Source organism: Entamoeba invadens (genome assembly GCF_000330505.1).
Source record: "Entamoeba invadens IP1 unplaced genomic scaffold scaff_1105074726079, whole genome shotgun sequence".
Taxonomy (NCBI): Eukaryota; Evosea; order Mastigamoebida; family Endamoebidae; genus Entamoeba; species Entamoeba invadens.
Window position 1 is genome coordinate 253992 of NW_004191893.1, and position 14182 is coordinate 268173.

The window sequence follows — 14182 nt, forward strand, 5'->3', positions numbered from 1 at the left end:
TCGAGCAAATCATTTCAAACCTCCTTGTAGCCAACACACAGGTTGTGAACCAAGCAACAGACTCGATTGTGAAATTACTTCGACATCCTGAGATCACTATACCTTTGATGAACATTTTTATGAATCATCCTCGTGTTGAAATGAGACAAATCACAGGCGTGTTGCTCAGAAAAAAAATCTGCGCATTATGGATCAAACTCCCACCAAACGTCCACGACCAAATAACAACAACTCTCATTCAAATAGTCAACACTTGTGACATCAGAGCAATTTTACTCACAACCGCCCAAATTATAAAGTCAATAGCAAAGATCACTGTTCCAATTGATAAATGGCCAAATCTGTTGCCAACAATCTTACAATGGACACAAAGTCCAAACGATTTGCAAAAGGAAGTAGCCTTGAGGTTAGTAGCTGATGTGGCTGGTTATTATTTGAATATGCCAAACAATGGGTTGATGTTTGGGTTATTCCAATTAGTTGGGAGCACTTTATCAACATCACAGAATTTCAAAATCAAAAAAGAAGCAATAAATATTTTGTCTGTGTTGTCACAATTTATCGAAAAGCCAAGCGATTTGGCGCCATTTGAACAACTCACGCCTCTCATCGCCAACACAATGAAAGATTGTATTAAATTGTCTGATGAAGATGACTTTTGTGATTTAGTAGAAGTGTTGTCGTCGATTGTCGAAGGATTCAGTGAGGTCCAAGAGTTCGACACAATGACACAAAAAACAATGTCACCGATATTGGCACTTTGCTTAGAAACAGCTGGAATTCAATCACTTCCCGCATACATTAGACAATCTGCGTTGTACTTCATAAACACATTTGTGGAATATCAACTTGAGTATAGTGTGTCAAGTGGTATTGTCCCTCCTTTGACACAATTACTAATCAATATACTTTCAGAATACAATCCACTTGATCCAGAAGATGAAGAAGCGCCACATAGAATATATGCTGGAGAAGTGTTGAGCACAATGGCAGAAATATTACCATCTTCGGATTTCTTCCCACTCTTTTGGGATATCGTCTCGAAAAACTTGGAATCGACTGCCCCTGGGATAAGGTGTGCGGTGTCGCTTGCACTAGGGACGATGTCATTCACGTGTCCAGTATCTATTAATGAAGTTGGTAACATCATATCTCCATACATCCTCACTTCTCTTCAAAATGAGAACATATCTGTAAAGGGATCTGCACTTACTTGTATTGGTAATTTTGCGGATAACAGCGTCGCGTTCATATATACAAACTGTGACATGTTCTTTTCGACGTTACTTGCTTTGACTAAGGATAGTAATGTCGACCTTCAATCGGCTGCATTTTTCGATATCCACATTATGGTCGAAAAATTATCACTTGAAGAGATGAAGAACTCTGTTGGTCCATTGCTGAACCGATGTATTGAAGTTGTGTTGTCGACACCTGACTATGATGTCAGAGATGCTGCATTAGCAACACTATCGGCTTTGGTGTTCTTGGCTGGCGAATTGATAATTCCACACGCACAGCCAATCATCCAAATTGCAAATCAATTGATTGTTGCGGAAGTCCACAAGGATATCGAAATCATTCAAAAGGGACGTGGTATTGAGTTGTTTGGATGCATTGCAAAAGCTATTGGAAAAGATGCGTTCAGGCCATATCTCGAGGCTGTTGTGAATATTATCCGACAGATGTTAGTAATGAAACACACATTTGAGTATGAAATTAGAAAGTTTTCATACAGCGCGCTTTCTGACTTGTTTTCAGTCTATGGAAGTGAGTTGGCGCCGTTGATCCCAATGATTATCGAGAGACTTATTAACACTTTCCAAATGGAAGACGATGACGATGAGAAGAAAGAGCAACTTGGAAACATTTCTTCTGATGATGAGGATGACGAGGAGGAAGAACATATATCATATAGTTCTGGATTAGTCGATGAAAAAGGGCGCGGTGCTATTTTGATTGGAAAGATGTTTGAGTCCGTTCCACGAGAGATGGAAACATATGGGATTGCTCTTTTGGGATTTCTCAATAAGATGTGTGCTGACGACAGAATAGACGTTGCGGATTGTGCGTGTGAAACTTTGTGGAAAATATTATACATTCCATTGGTGAAAGAAGGGTTGTACAATCCGTTGGGACAAAACCCGACGGGCGCAAATGCAATGAGACTTGTCAATGAAGGGACTCTCACAAAAGTCCAACTCACATTGGAAAGTTTACCACAAAGTGTCATGGCTACTTTAAAAGAGGTGACTGAAACGTATTTCTTGGTTTCAGACAACACGAAATATCGAGATATTTTGATCACGATTTTGAATCAGTTCATTGAAATATTCACATTACTTGGAACGGCTGGTGCACATTTTTGCATTGTGTCACTGTCAAATTTGACTCTCAAAATATTGAATCAACAAACAAAAGCTCAAAAGCAAAATTTAGGGTTTGACCCAAGTGAAATTCATGAGGCGGAAAGTGACTTATTGTCGACAGTTGGTGATGTGTTAATGATGTTGTTCAAGATGTTTGGAAAGAATGTGTCAGATTACTTTGTCCAACTTTTTGCCATCCTTTCAAAAATCTCACAAAAAAGAAACAACAGTGCTATGAAATCCACCGCAATTGGTGTCATTGCAGATTTCTTTGTGTACTCCAACTTCTGCCCAGAGCAAATTATCGATCCTGCTCTTGCTTTGTTTTTACACAATTTAACAAGCAATAACGAAGACGTCACTATTAATGCGGCATGCGGATTTGGATCACTCGTTAGAATAATACCACAAAGTCATTCCCAAAGTGCTTTGAACGCTTCACAACAAGCTCTTCAGATCATTGCGACGAGAATTATCACTGCAAAAAGACCGGGAGTAATCGACAATTTTGTGTCGTGTGTGTGTAAAATCCTGTGTGTGCCAGGATGCCCTTTCCAACCACAAGCAATCCTCCCACAACTCATCAGATTTTTACCAATCACATCCGACCACGAAGAGGAGGAAAACGTATACTCCACATTTGCTAAGTTTTACATCAACATCCCCGAACTTAACGCACAAAAGTCTCTTCTCATCGACGCATTCAGAAAAGCACTCAATGTGGAAGGAGTCAGAGACTCCACAAAGCAACTGCTTCAGAAGTATCTTATGTAAGACTTGCTTTTATTTATCTTCGTATCTCTTTTTGTTTCTATCTTTTTTCATTTTAAAAATAAAATTTATTTTAATTGTTTGATTTCGTTTTTCCTTTTCGACTCAACGCCTCATTTTCTATTTTTGTATTTTTTTCTCTGATATTTAAAAAAAACCAAAGTTAACAATAGGTATTGTTCAGTATAGTTTATTTATAATAATAATATAAAAATAATAATTGGTTTGCATGGTAGTTGAAGGGGAAAAAAATTAGTAAAATATATTTAATATTATAGTTGTTATTTCTTTGACCATTTTCAAGTTAATTCAACTGAAAAAACACAAATGATTTTGTACATCCTTCTCATCGTGTCAGTGCTTGGATATGAATACACGTGCAGTACCGAAATCGAAGACTCCAAAGATACTGATTTGCAGGCGATTGAAGTCACTACCGTTAATAGTTGTGTGACACAACATGGTAAAATTGTAGTAAGAAACTTAAACGGTGCTGTTACAGAGGTGAGTATTAGCGACAGTTTGTCTTATTTGTGTTTGACTAACAAAATAATTAACACACAGAAGTGTACCCCATTTCTTCAACTTCAAACAACCACGAGATTTCTGTTCTTTCAGGATTTTACACAATGAAAGTGATTAAACGATCTGAAGGGACTTGTAGGTATCGACTATTTAAAGTGACTGTGAAGAAAGTAGATGGTTTGTTTTTTTTTTCAAATACACCAATAACTCACTTGAAGAATGCGAACCTTTTTATACTGCAACTGTCAAGGAAAAGAAGATAATATGGCAAGTCGACAACACAACAACGGCGTAATTTGAATGTTTTTATCTTCATTTGTTCTATTAAAAATGACAAAAATGAAAACAAAGAATGAGGTACAAAACAGAGTTAGTTTTTATGCCTTGATTGCGTTCTTCTCCTTTACCTCTGCTGTTCTCTTCTTAAGTTTCAACTTTTCAGTTTGGATATCAGCTTGTGTGTTAGTAAGTTGTCGTTTTAAGTCAGCCTTTGAAGTTCCTTTTACAGTATTAAGTTGTGCTTTGATCTTATCAGCATTCTCTTGGAGGACTTTGATCTTGTTGTCATATTTCTCTTCGACTTTCTTAACCAATCCTTCGACAACTTTCTTTTGTTTTTGTTCAGTCTTAGCGAGTTTGGCTTTAGTAACGGCAAGTTTCTTTTTCTCTTGTGGAGTTGTTTTGTCTTTCTTTTCTAAAGCAATAACCTTTTCTTTTAGTTGTTCAACTTTCTTTGCTTGCTTTTTTGCTTGTTTCTTGGCAAAGTTAATTGACTTGTTCATCACCGCGTTGGTCTTCTTTTCAGTCTTCTTTGTCTGCTTAATTTCTTCTTTGAGTTCTTTGATTGCCTTCTTTTGCTTGGCTTTTTCTTTTGCTAATTTCTCGGCCTTCTCTGCGCGCTCTTGTGCCTTCTTCTTCTCAACCTGAGCAAGAGCAAGCTTTTCTCGAGCAACACTCATTTTCTTTTCGATATTTGCGCGGTGGGTTTGTTGCTTATGGAACTCATCGAGTTGTTTCTCAGTGAATCCAGTGTCTTGGTGTGCGTCTTGAATCATTTCTTTGACAGAAGAGAATCTATGCTCTATCTTCAACCGACGTAACATGGCAAGGCGTTGTTCGACAGGAAGAACCGCCATCATCTTCTTCATTGCGTCCAAAATGGTTTTTTTCTCGCTCGTTAACATTGTCACTTTCTTTTTGAGCCACACTTGGACTTCGCCAATCTGCGCTCTGTCTTGATCACGAACAGCTTTCTTCCCATCAACAGATGCCTGGTCTAATTTGTTCAACACACGACGTTCGATATCTTCGACCTCACTCAATCGATTCTCTAAAACGCCAACTTTCTCTTCAATTTTATATATCGGTGCTACAAAAAAGCCAGTGACCGCAGGCTCAGTCATTGCAACTGCGCTGTATGCTATAACAAAAAGTACTACCAATTGCATGTAAAATATAATTTTTCAGTTATTTTCAAGTTCTTCTGATTTTTGCTGTGTATCAATTGTTTGTTCATTAGATTTACTATATTTATATAACTCTTTTACCATCACATTTCTATTCATTGTCGTGGAGTTAAATAAAAAATGGTTGGATGTTGATTAAAATGTTATATATAACATTTATGAGAAACAAAGAGAACTACGAATTTGTTGAGAGGTATTAAGATGAAGGTATCCGATAGTTACACATCATTCGACGATTCGTCGAAATCAACAAACTCGGCAGCGTATGACACGGAGCCTAATACCCCTTATCTACTTGGTGGAATTTTACTTGCTATTTTCATGACAACGTTCTCAATATTTTTGCTAGTGATGTGTTTCACACCCAACCATATTATACAACCAGTCATCGAGTCAACACCAAACACAATCCTTTGGAAACAATTTTCTTACCCACAACATATTTATCCGACGAGTTGTACAAACATCACTTGCCCAATATTGTCGTACATCTACCACAAATCGTTATCAGAAAACACATTTTTGGATGACGAGACGTGTGAGAGTTTAAGTGATATTTTGATGACCAATATCACCAATTCCACTCCAAAACTCTTTGATGGACTTTACGATCCATACTCATCACCTAGAAAATTCGCAAAAAACGGACTTGATATTGACATTGTGTCCCTCGAAAGTGTGTATTCTGTCGAACAGGCAAAAACGTTGATAAAAAAATCGCCTGTCATCCTCACATTAATCAACGCAACAAACAATTGTGAAATTGAGGGGAATACAGTCGAAATACCAGTCGAGTCTGGGAGAACGTTTCACGTGACACAGAACGTCTCGAACAACGGAATTAAAACTTTTTGTGTTGTTGGATGGGATGATACATTTGCAGGGGGAGGATTTATCATTCATGGGGGTATCCACTCTATGGGGTTTTACACTGGAAACGTCTCAACAGATTACGAACTACAACTTTGTCAAAATAGTCGTGGCTCAGTTGATTGGATAATCGACACAACGACATATGAAGAAAATTCGTATTTTGACGACACTAACACGGCGACGATGCTTAAATGCAACGATCCGAAGTTGTGTAAAGAACTTGGGTTTTATACCATTGCATTGAAGAACCCAACAGGGTCCAGAATGTATCAAGTTCGGATGAGGTATTTTGATGAAAACAACAAATACACTGGAACTCTATATTTTGAAAGTATTCAACAGTATGAATTAGAATATCTATTCGATAGAATTATGTCAAAAGACAGAGACCCATATTGCGCGTATAGTTTTTTGTCATATAGCGCTTTTAATACACTCAAGAAACTTTTCATATTAATACCAGAGATGGACTATAAGCAGTACTCTGTTGTTTGTTTTTTTATGTCTTCGTGAATATATGATTTACTAATTATTTAGGCTTTCACTGCTTATGAATATATAATCACATCAAACTCAAAAGGAATTGACATTAAAACACTTGCAAAAGAGAAGCCTAACAAATTCACAGGAAAGAACCTTATCTTTCCCGAATGAAATCATGTTGTTGTTTATTGTTACTGTTTGGTGTTTTTATTAATCTCTAAAATTAAAAAAAAAGAAAGAAGAATACATGTATTGACAAGGCTCCAAGGTTTGTATCACTTCTGATTTTCAATCATTTGGTGCAAGAGCCTGTTCCGCTCATCACCAATCCTTTTAAGCTCTTCAACTTTTTGAAGTACCTCTTGCATCGTTTGGTGTTCCTCGTCGTTTTGATCACTCTCATTATCTTCGGAACTTTCAGTGAAAGAGTCTGAGTCGAAGTCTTGTTGAGTTGCAATTGGTTCTGTGCATTGAGTGTTTTGGGGTATGAAGGGTTGAGATACGTTTTGTTGTTGTTGAGTGTTTACAAACGGTTGTAAATTTTGCGTTTGAATATTCTGGAATTGGTTCAACGAATTTGCGAGTGGTTGTTGTGTTTGTGGTTGAAAGAAGGTCGAAGGGAGAGAAGGTTGCATGAATTTGTTTTGTTGGTATTGGTAGTTTTGGAAAAACAAATGTTGCTTTGAAGTCGGTAAAAGTGTGTGCGACACCTTTCTTTGAGCAGTTTTTTGTGGCTCCATTTGCTCGTCGAAAGCAAAGACTCCCATGTCTAAAAATTGTGGATTTTCTTTGTCGTCAGAATCATCTTCGACCATTGGAGTGTCCATTGGTGTGACAACTAATAAGGGAGATACTTGCGACATTTGAGCGAATTGGTTTGGTACCGAGTTAAGAGCTACAGGTGACCATCCAAATGAGTTTTGGGCTTGAAACTGTTGGTGCGAAGTGAGAGGAACAGGGCGACAAGTGATGAGGGGAGTGTCTTTGTGATGGCTTGACATTGTCTTTGAGTTTGAGATTCCGTCGGAAGGTTCTTGCCTCCAGAACATCTACAGTGAGGATGAGGGGATAAGCCATTAAAAAACCATAAATAAACCATTTAGTGCAAAATGCGTCTATTTGGTGTTGTTCCAAACACTTCTGTTGCTCCCTGTTTTATTGTTTTTCTAAGTTTTTTGTTTGTCATTTCATCCCAGATTTTTCGCCTTTTGTTACCTTAGGTGGTTATTGGCTGTTTAATTATTCGTTTAACGATTTCACTTATTTTTTTGTTTTATTTGCAGACATTAAAATGAAAATAACGGGGTATTATTAAAAACGGTAAAAAAGTGTTTTTGGACATAAAAATTTTATTATTTTTTTTATAAAAAAAATTGTTAGGTAAATATTACTAGAGATATAATATATATAAACCAAGATTATTGCTAATATTTTATTAATTTTTATTAATAATTTGTTTTAAAAAAATAGTTATAAAATCCGATTTAATAAATTAGTAATAGTAATTATTTATTACTATAATGGATTTTTAGTATAAGTTCTCAACTCTTTTGTTTCTAATGGTAAAAAAAGTATCATATAACTTTTAAAAACAAACCATAGTTATGTATAGAAAAAAATATATTTCTTTATATTTGATGTTTTTTCATTATTATGGCTTTCCACAATAGAAACAATTTATATCAATCAAATCTAATACATGTCATTGAATATATAGTAAAAAATAATTTCAAATGTAATATAATATATCATAAGTTATGAGTAATAATTTATGAGGTACTAATTGAGTTATTAAACAAATCTGAAATTATAAAAACAATGGATTCTAATCAAACCACTGAAATTATCACGTCTCTCATTACTGATATTTTTAACCACAAAAAGTTCACAGTCTTTGAATTAAATAAAATTGAAACTACGTTAGACGACGTAGTCAATGAAGAACCTCAAATGAAGCAGACATTAATTAATTTATGTAAAAAAATTGTCGAGGAAAAGCTTACAGAAACGTTTAACTTTTTAGTTGAGCAAAATAGTTTCAACTTTCTTGAAGAAGTTGGTTCGTTTTGCGATACATACAAATTTGAAACTGAAAAATCACTCAGCCAAAAATTATCAGTTTTTGATGACACGTTTAATGTGACTTCGACATATTCTATATCAGACATGTTGCACGACACTTGGGCAGTGTTTTTCTCTAACGTGGTTTCTGTTTACGGCATAGTAGAATCATTGATTGAGTGGGTAAATACAGCGATCATCAACAATACCTCGATCAACAGTAAAGCACTCTCAGTTTTAAAATACGTGAGTGTTTCGTTAGACTGTTCTTTAGGAGTTGCTGTTTTTGAAAGTCTTGAAAATAAAATTGACAAACTATTTGAAGCCAGTGTAAAGGAATTAGAAAACAACACCAGTGTGTATGGCATTCAGGTGTATTTGTTTTACACCAAACTCGACAACTTACTACAAGGTGTTCCACCAGAATTCACAGACAAACTGTTGAAAAAAACGTTGAGAATTCTTGTTAGTGATCAATTTCCACTTATAATGGATAATTTGAAACATTTTTGGGAAAGTGGAGACTTAGAGGGGATTAAGAATTTGATGAAAGTTATCAAGTTGTCGAATGTTTCAGCGGACTTACTTAATACATTCAACCAACATGAATTTATTTGTTGCAACGACTTTGTTGTGAAGTTTTTGAAAACAAAAGACGCGACTCTCCGAGGATGTTTTGAAGTGGTTGATATGAAAAGAAGCTATGAAAAGACGGGTGTCAAAATTTCTGTTCTTGTTGAAGTGATCAAAAACGCTTTCATTGGATGGGCCGCTTATCAAATGAATGGTGAGACAATTGTCGTACAACTTGTTAAATATATAAGTGGGTTGTGCGACAATCTCGGGAAAGAATTTAATACCGATGATTTGAGGAAAGCTTGTGAAGTTGTGGAAATCATATCAAATAAAGATTTATTTGCTTTGATGTACTGGAAGAATCTTTTTTCTAAGCTAACTGGAGCTAAGATCCAAAACATAGAAAACGAATTAGTTTTTATCCAAATGTTCAGAGGAGTTGTTGATAGCAGTTTGTCAAAGCGTATCGTCGATCTTGTTAAAGACTACAACATGTCAACTGGAATCAATGGAAAATATCAAAAATACATGAATGAAAATGGTCAAGTTTATGATGTTAATTTTAAAGTCCAAATTTTCGGGGTTTCACAGATGGAAGACAAATACATTTCAGATGTGAAGATGCCAACAGTACTCACAGATATATTCACAAATTTCAATAAATTTTACACATCTTTTTCATTTAAAAAGAAACTGACCATCCTTCCACATTTTTCGACGTGTTTTGTGAATTACTCGAGTAAAGAAAGCAATTTCATAATGTATGGAAATACATGCCAAATATCAATTCTATTAAAGTTCAATAAACAAGACAAACTAACAAAAAATGAAATTGAAGATATGTTTTCAAATCAACAGATGAAGGAGTCTTCACTTTCACTACTACTTCAAAACGGCATTGTCGAGGATAAAGGCGGTGTAATTGAGCTTTCAAAAAGTTTTACTCCAACTACCAAAGTAACGAATCTCTTATCGAAAAAGAAAGCAGAAACAAAAGAAATTGTTAAAAAAAATGTGCAAGAATACGAATTTAACAAAGTAATTTGCTTTTCAACGAAAGTACTCAAACGGATGAAAGAAGTTAGTTATGATGAACTTTATGAATTGGTGCAAAATGAAGTTAAGCCATTGTTTGTGCTCAAGATCAATCAATTCAAAAGGGTTGTAGAGTTCTTAGTTGTCAAAGGGTTTGCCACAAAAGAAGAGAACAACATCATTCAATACGTTGCTTAGTGTTATTTTGAATTGTAAACGTAAATAAAGTCATAAATTATCATATTTGACAGTCTTTGTCTTATGGATATTGAAAAGTTTTATTCAATCAAAAGGCACAAAACAACGCGCTATAAATCGTCAATGTTGACATGTGGGTTGTGTGTATCTGTTTTTTGTTTGAGCATTGTTTGGTACTCTGATGCTGTTATAAACCCATCAAACTCAATACAATCGGATTTTGTTGCATTGAATTGCTCTTGTTCGCGGACTACTTCATCACGAAGTGCGGCTAATGCTTTGAATCGTGCGATGTTTGAAGGATCCATTTTTTCTTTTGTAAATTAAGTTTTTGACATTTTCATTTCGTTTTTTGTTTAAACATTGAGAAAATGTATTTTTAAAACATTATAAAAACACAAACCACAATAAAAAATCGAAAATGATATAAAAATGTTATTCAAACTGTTATAACAAAGCATCATTAAATTTAACTTTATGGATAAATCAAAAAAGTAAAAATTTAAAGGAATAATTAAATATGATATAGATATTGAGTTCTTTTTATTTACAAGAAATGGGTTTGGTAAAAGAAACTCGAAATTATGACTGTTTTAAAGATAAAACGATAAAACAATGCTAAACAAAATTTGTTTCCATTAAAATAGATGGCAAAAGAACTCCAAAATAAATCAATACTTAAAAACAAGAAATAAAAAAAGCCAATCAAACGGGAATATGAAAATAATAGTTCTTTTTGACTCTTTCTTTGTAATTTTGGCTTGGAACTCTATATTTTGGCTTTGAACGATTTGAAAATTTGCTACTTTATCGGCAATATATCTGAAAGCCATTTTAAATATTAGTAATTTAAGTATATATTTAAAAAACAAACAAAAAGTATGGTAATCCAAAAATAAGAATGCCTATAAAACCAAAAGTGTGTCTACGGGTTAAAGATAAGTTTATTAAACATCCTTGGTTTTTAAATACTAAACGAAAAAATCATTAATGTCTACAGCTCTTGATACACAAAAGGTCAAGAAGGCCGGCTGGCTTATAAAAGAAGGCGGCCGGTGGAAGAGTTGGAAACGAAGGTTTTTCATCTTTGACCAGAAGACTCTTTCATACTACAAAGACCAATTAGTTTGTTTTTTATATCTTTTAAGCAAAAAATGACTTGAAGTTGATGCAACAAATGGGAGAAATCCCAGTCAAGTTGGCGACTTGCATCGAACCAGTTGGAAAGTATAAAAAACACGACTTTGTATTCAAAATTGTGACACCGTCACGTACGTTTTATATCAACTGTAGTGATCAAAACGATTTAAATGACTGGATCGACTGCTTAAAGGAATTGTCTGCAAGAGTCAACGTGTCTTTGGCAGTTTGTTATTTATTTCGACTGTTTAGTAATTATTTTTTATCAAAATGTTACAACTTCGAGAAACACCTTAAAAAGTATTGCTCACAATATAAAAGGCAAAACGCACAAATGTGGATTTTCCAAACATCAAAAGTGACCAACAGAAAATACCGAAACAAACTGTGACTGAAGACGACTTTGAAATCATTTCGCTTGTTGGAAAGGGCGCGTTCGGCAAAGTATTTTTAGTTAAAGAGAAGTCTACGGGGACATTATATGCGATGAAGGTGGTCACTAAAAAACAGGTGATCGAGCAAAACGAAGTAGAACATACCTTGACGGAGAAAAACATTCTGGCAAAAGTGAAACACCCATTCTTAGTCAATTTATATTACTCATTCCAAACCTCATCTGCACTCCATTATGTCATCGACTACTGCCCAGGTGGGGAGCTTTACGCACTGATGCAATCATCAAAAACATTTAAAGAACAAAGAGCCAAATTTTACGCTGCACAAATGGTGCTTGCCATCGAACATTTGCACAACCAAGGTGTCATTTATCGAGACATCAAACCTGAAAATATTATGGTGTGCGAAGATGGATATATCCGACTCACCGATTTTGGTCTTTCAAAAACAGACGTCCCCGACGCAGCAAAGACGTCGACATTCTGTGGTACTCCAGAATATTTGGCACCTGAGTTGGTAATGAATGTGCCTTACACCAATTCGATTGATTGGTGGGGTCTTGGCATATTAATATATGAAATGCTGTTTGGAGCAGTGCCGTTCTTCTCGGAAGATATACAAGAACTTTACAGAAATATATTGCACAAACAAGTGACATTTCCTGCAAATACAGAGATCACACTGCAATGCAGAGATGTCATTGAGCATTTCTTACGAAAAAAGCCAGAGGAAAGGTTTGGTGACGTGGAGCAAATTAAGGAACACTCGTGGTTTTCTGATATTAACTGGGAAGAACTTTTCTCGAAAAGAATTGTTGCGCCGTACATCCCTAATTTGTCGTCACCAACCGACTTAAGTTGTTTTAACAAAAGCATCACTTCAGAAGACAAAAAGATCACAGGGGAGGCTGTGAGCAATGAGGCATTTAAGGACTTCACCTACATCAACCACGAGCAACAATAAGATAATCCTAATTCAATTTCGGCTGTTTTGTATTATTACTTATAATTATAATGGTCAAAAACATAAAATAAAAGAAAACACACTTTTAGACGACCCCTTAGAAGTTTCCTGGCGGCAAAAGCATTCCAGTCTTTTTGCTCCAGGACCCTACTGTCGGATCATCTTCGCTTTGTTGAATGTTGATGTCGTTTGCGTCCATTGACCTCCCGAGAAAAGACTGTTGTGTATCGATTTTGAGGCTTTGGGCAACCGGTTCAGTGTCTTGTGGAGATAAAGACTCCATCCCTTTTGTGCAAAAAATGTCGGATGTTTGCCTCCTCTGCTTGCGCTCTTTCATCTCATCAGAGCGAGTTTCCTTTTCTTTTTTGAGCTCCGTGAACGTCTTGAATTTCATTTGAGACTTCATCACATTCTGGTGAATTGCTGATGATGAAATGCCTTGATACACAAACCCACGAGACTCGGGCTGCACCTTGCGCTGCTCTTGTTTGTGTAGTTCTTCTTCGTACAAATTAGCTCTGACAAGAGAGGGAGGTGTCATTGGTTGTAACATGAACGGGTTGGAATTTAAGATGTTCAGAACAATCCCCTTGTTAAGACCATCGGAATATACTTGATAATATGTTGTAGCATTATACCCCATACTCCGCAATTTGGCCGCAGCTGCGGGATTTGGAGCTATCTTTTGAAGGACTTGATCAACGGTGAGTTGAGTACCAGGTGGGAACGACCTGAGTGGTTCAGCTGATGGAGGTAAGACATAGTCAACCACAAAAGGTTTTTTAGTAATGAAAGGGTGCTGGAGAGCTTGGTCTGGGCGCATCCTAACTTCTGGGTCCCATTGTAAAGCTCGTTGGATGAAGTCCAGAAATGCATGTCGCATTTCAGCTTTTCGTGGTTCGTCGGAGGCAGAAACTCTGAAGTTCACTTTCATTGCAATATCTTCAAGTGTTTTATAAGAGAAATATTCGCGATTAGGCTCAGTGTACACATTGTTGTCCTCCTCGAACTCGCGCTTTGTTTTAAAAGCCCAAACATCGTCACTGTTTTTCATTTCAATCGCGCGTTTACGGCGGAAGAATTTTGTAGTTTTAGTGCCTTTATTGAGGAGTGAAGTGGGAGGCAGGCCGATCATATTGATGAATTTGTAAATCATGTTGTACTCACTATTGCCCGGGAAAATTGGAATACCAACAAAAAGCTCTGCCGCCATACACCCGAACGACCACATATCTATCGCAGATGAATAAGGCAATCCTAAAATGACTTCTGGAGATCTATAATGTCTCGATTGAATGTAATTATAGAGTGTGGAGTTCTCGAAAC

The 14182-nt window shown here is 35.9% G+C and overlaps 8 protein-coding genes across 8 annotated transcripts; 5 read left to right on the top strand and 3 right to left on the bottom strand.

The window, feature by feature from the left end:
* Nucleotides 1-107: 107 nt before the first annotated feature.
* Nucleotides 108-3143, top strand: EIN_034550 (importin-4, putative; the record flags this gene model as incomplete). Its single annotated transcript, XM_004185812.1, has 1 exon — nucleotides 108-3143. One exon carries the CDS (start codon nucleotides 108-110, stop codon nucleotides 3141-3143), a length of 3036 nt encoding a protein of 1011 aa, XP_004185860.1.
* A 324-nt stretch (nucleotides 3144-3467) lies between these two features.
* On the top strand, nucleotides 3468-3960 carry EIN_034560 (hypothetical protein; the record flags this gene model as incomplete). Its single annotated transcript, XM_004185813.1, has 3 exons — nucleotides 3468-3660; nucleotides 3705-3842; nucleotides 3884-3960. 3 exons carry the CDS (start codon nucleotides 3468-3470, stop codon nucleotides 3958-3960), a joined length of 408 nt encoding a protein of 135 aa, XP_004185861.1.
* An 82-nt stretch (nucleotides 3961-4042) lies between these two features.
* On the bottom strand, nucleotides 4043-5113 carry EIN_034570 (Tropomyosin-1 alpha chain, putative; the record flags this gene model as incomplete). Its single annotated transcript, XM_004185814.1, has 1 exon — nucleotides 4043-5113. The coding sequence occupies one exon, from the start codon at nucleotides 5111-5113 to the stop codon at nucleotides 4043-4045; it is 1071 nt and encodes a 356-aa protein (XP_004185862.1).
* A 219-nt stretch (nucleotides 5114-5332) lies between these two features.
* On the top strand, nucleotides 5333-6658 carry EIN_034580 (hypothetical protein; the record flags this gene model as incomplete). The annotated part of the gene is made up of 2 exons (XM_004185815.1): nucleotides 5333-6493; nucleotides 6542-6658. 2 exons carry the CDS (start codon nucleotides 5333-5335, stop codon nucleotides 6656-6658), a joined length of 1278 nt encoding a protein of 425 aa, XP_004185863.1.
* Nucleotides 6659-6762: 104 nt separating this feature from the next.
* EIN_034590 (hypothetical protein) lies at nucleotides 6763-7488 on the bottom strand (the record flags this gene model as incomplete). Its single annotated transcript, XM_004185816.1, has 1 exon — nucleotides 6763-7488. One exon carries the CDS (start codon nucleotides 7486-7488, stop codon nucleotides 6763-6765), a length of 726 nt encoding a protein of 241 aa, XP_004185864.1.
* Nucleotides 7489-8653: 1165 nt separating this feature from the next.
* EIN_034600 (cullin-1, putative) lies at nucleotides 8654-10357 on the top strand (the record flags this gene model as incomplete). Its single annotated transcript, XM_004185817.1, has 1 exon — nucleotides 8654-10357. The coding sequence occupies one exon, from the start codon at nucleotides 8654-8656 to the stop codon at nucleotides 10355-10357; it is 1704 nt and encodes a 567-aa protein (XP_004185865.1).
* Nucleotides 10358-11347: 990 nt separating this feature from the next.
* EIN_034610 (hypothetical protein) lies at nucleotides 11348-12856 on the top strand (the record flags this gene model as incomplete). Its single annotated transcript, XM_004185818.1, has 3 exons — nucleotides 11348-11482; nucleotides 11523-11723; nucleotides 11867-12856. The coding sequence occupies 3 exons, from the start codon at nucleotides 11348-11350 to the stop codon at nucleotides 12854-12856; spliced, it is 1326 nt and encodes a 441-aa protein (XP_004185866.1).
* A 97-nt stretch (nucleotides 12857-12953) lies between these two features.
* EIN_034620 (hypothetical protein) lies at nucleotides 12954-14087 on the bottom strand (the record flags this gene model as incomplete). The annotated part of the gene is made up of 1 exon (XM_004185819.1): nucleotides 12954-14087. The coding sequence occupies one exon, from the start codon at nucleotides 14085-14087 to the stop codon at nucleotides 12954-12956; it is 1134 nt and encodes a 377-aa protein (XP_004185867.1).
* Nucleotides 14088-14182: the final 95 nt, after the last annotated feature.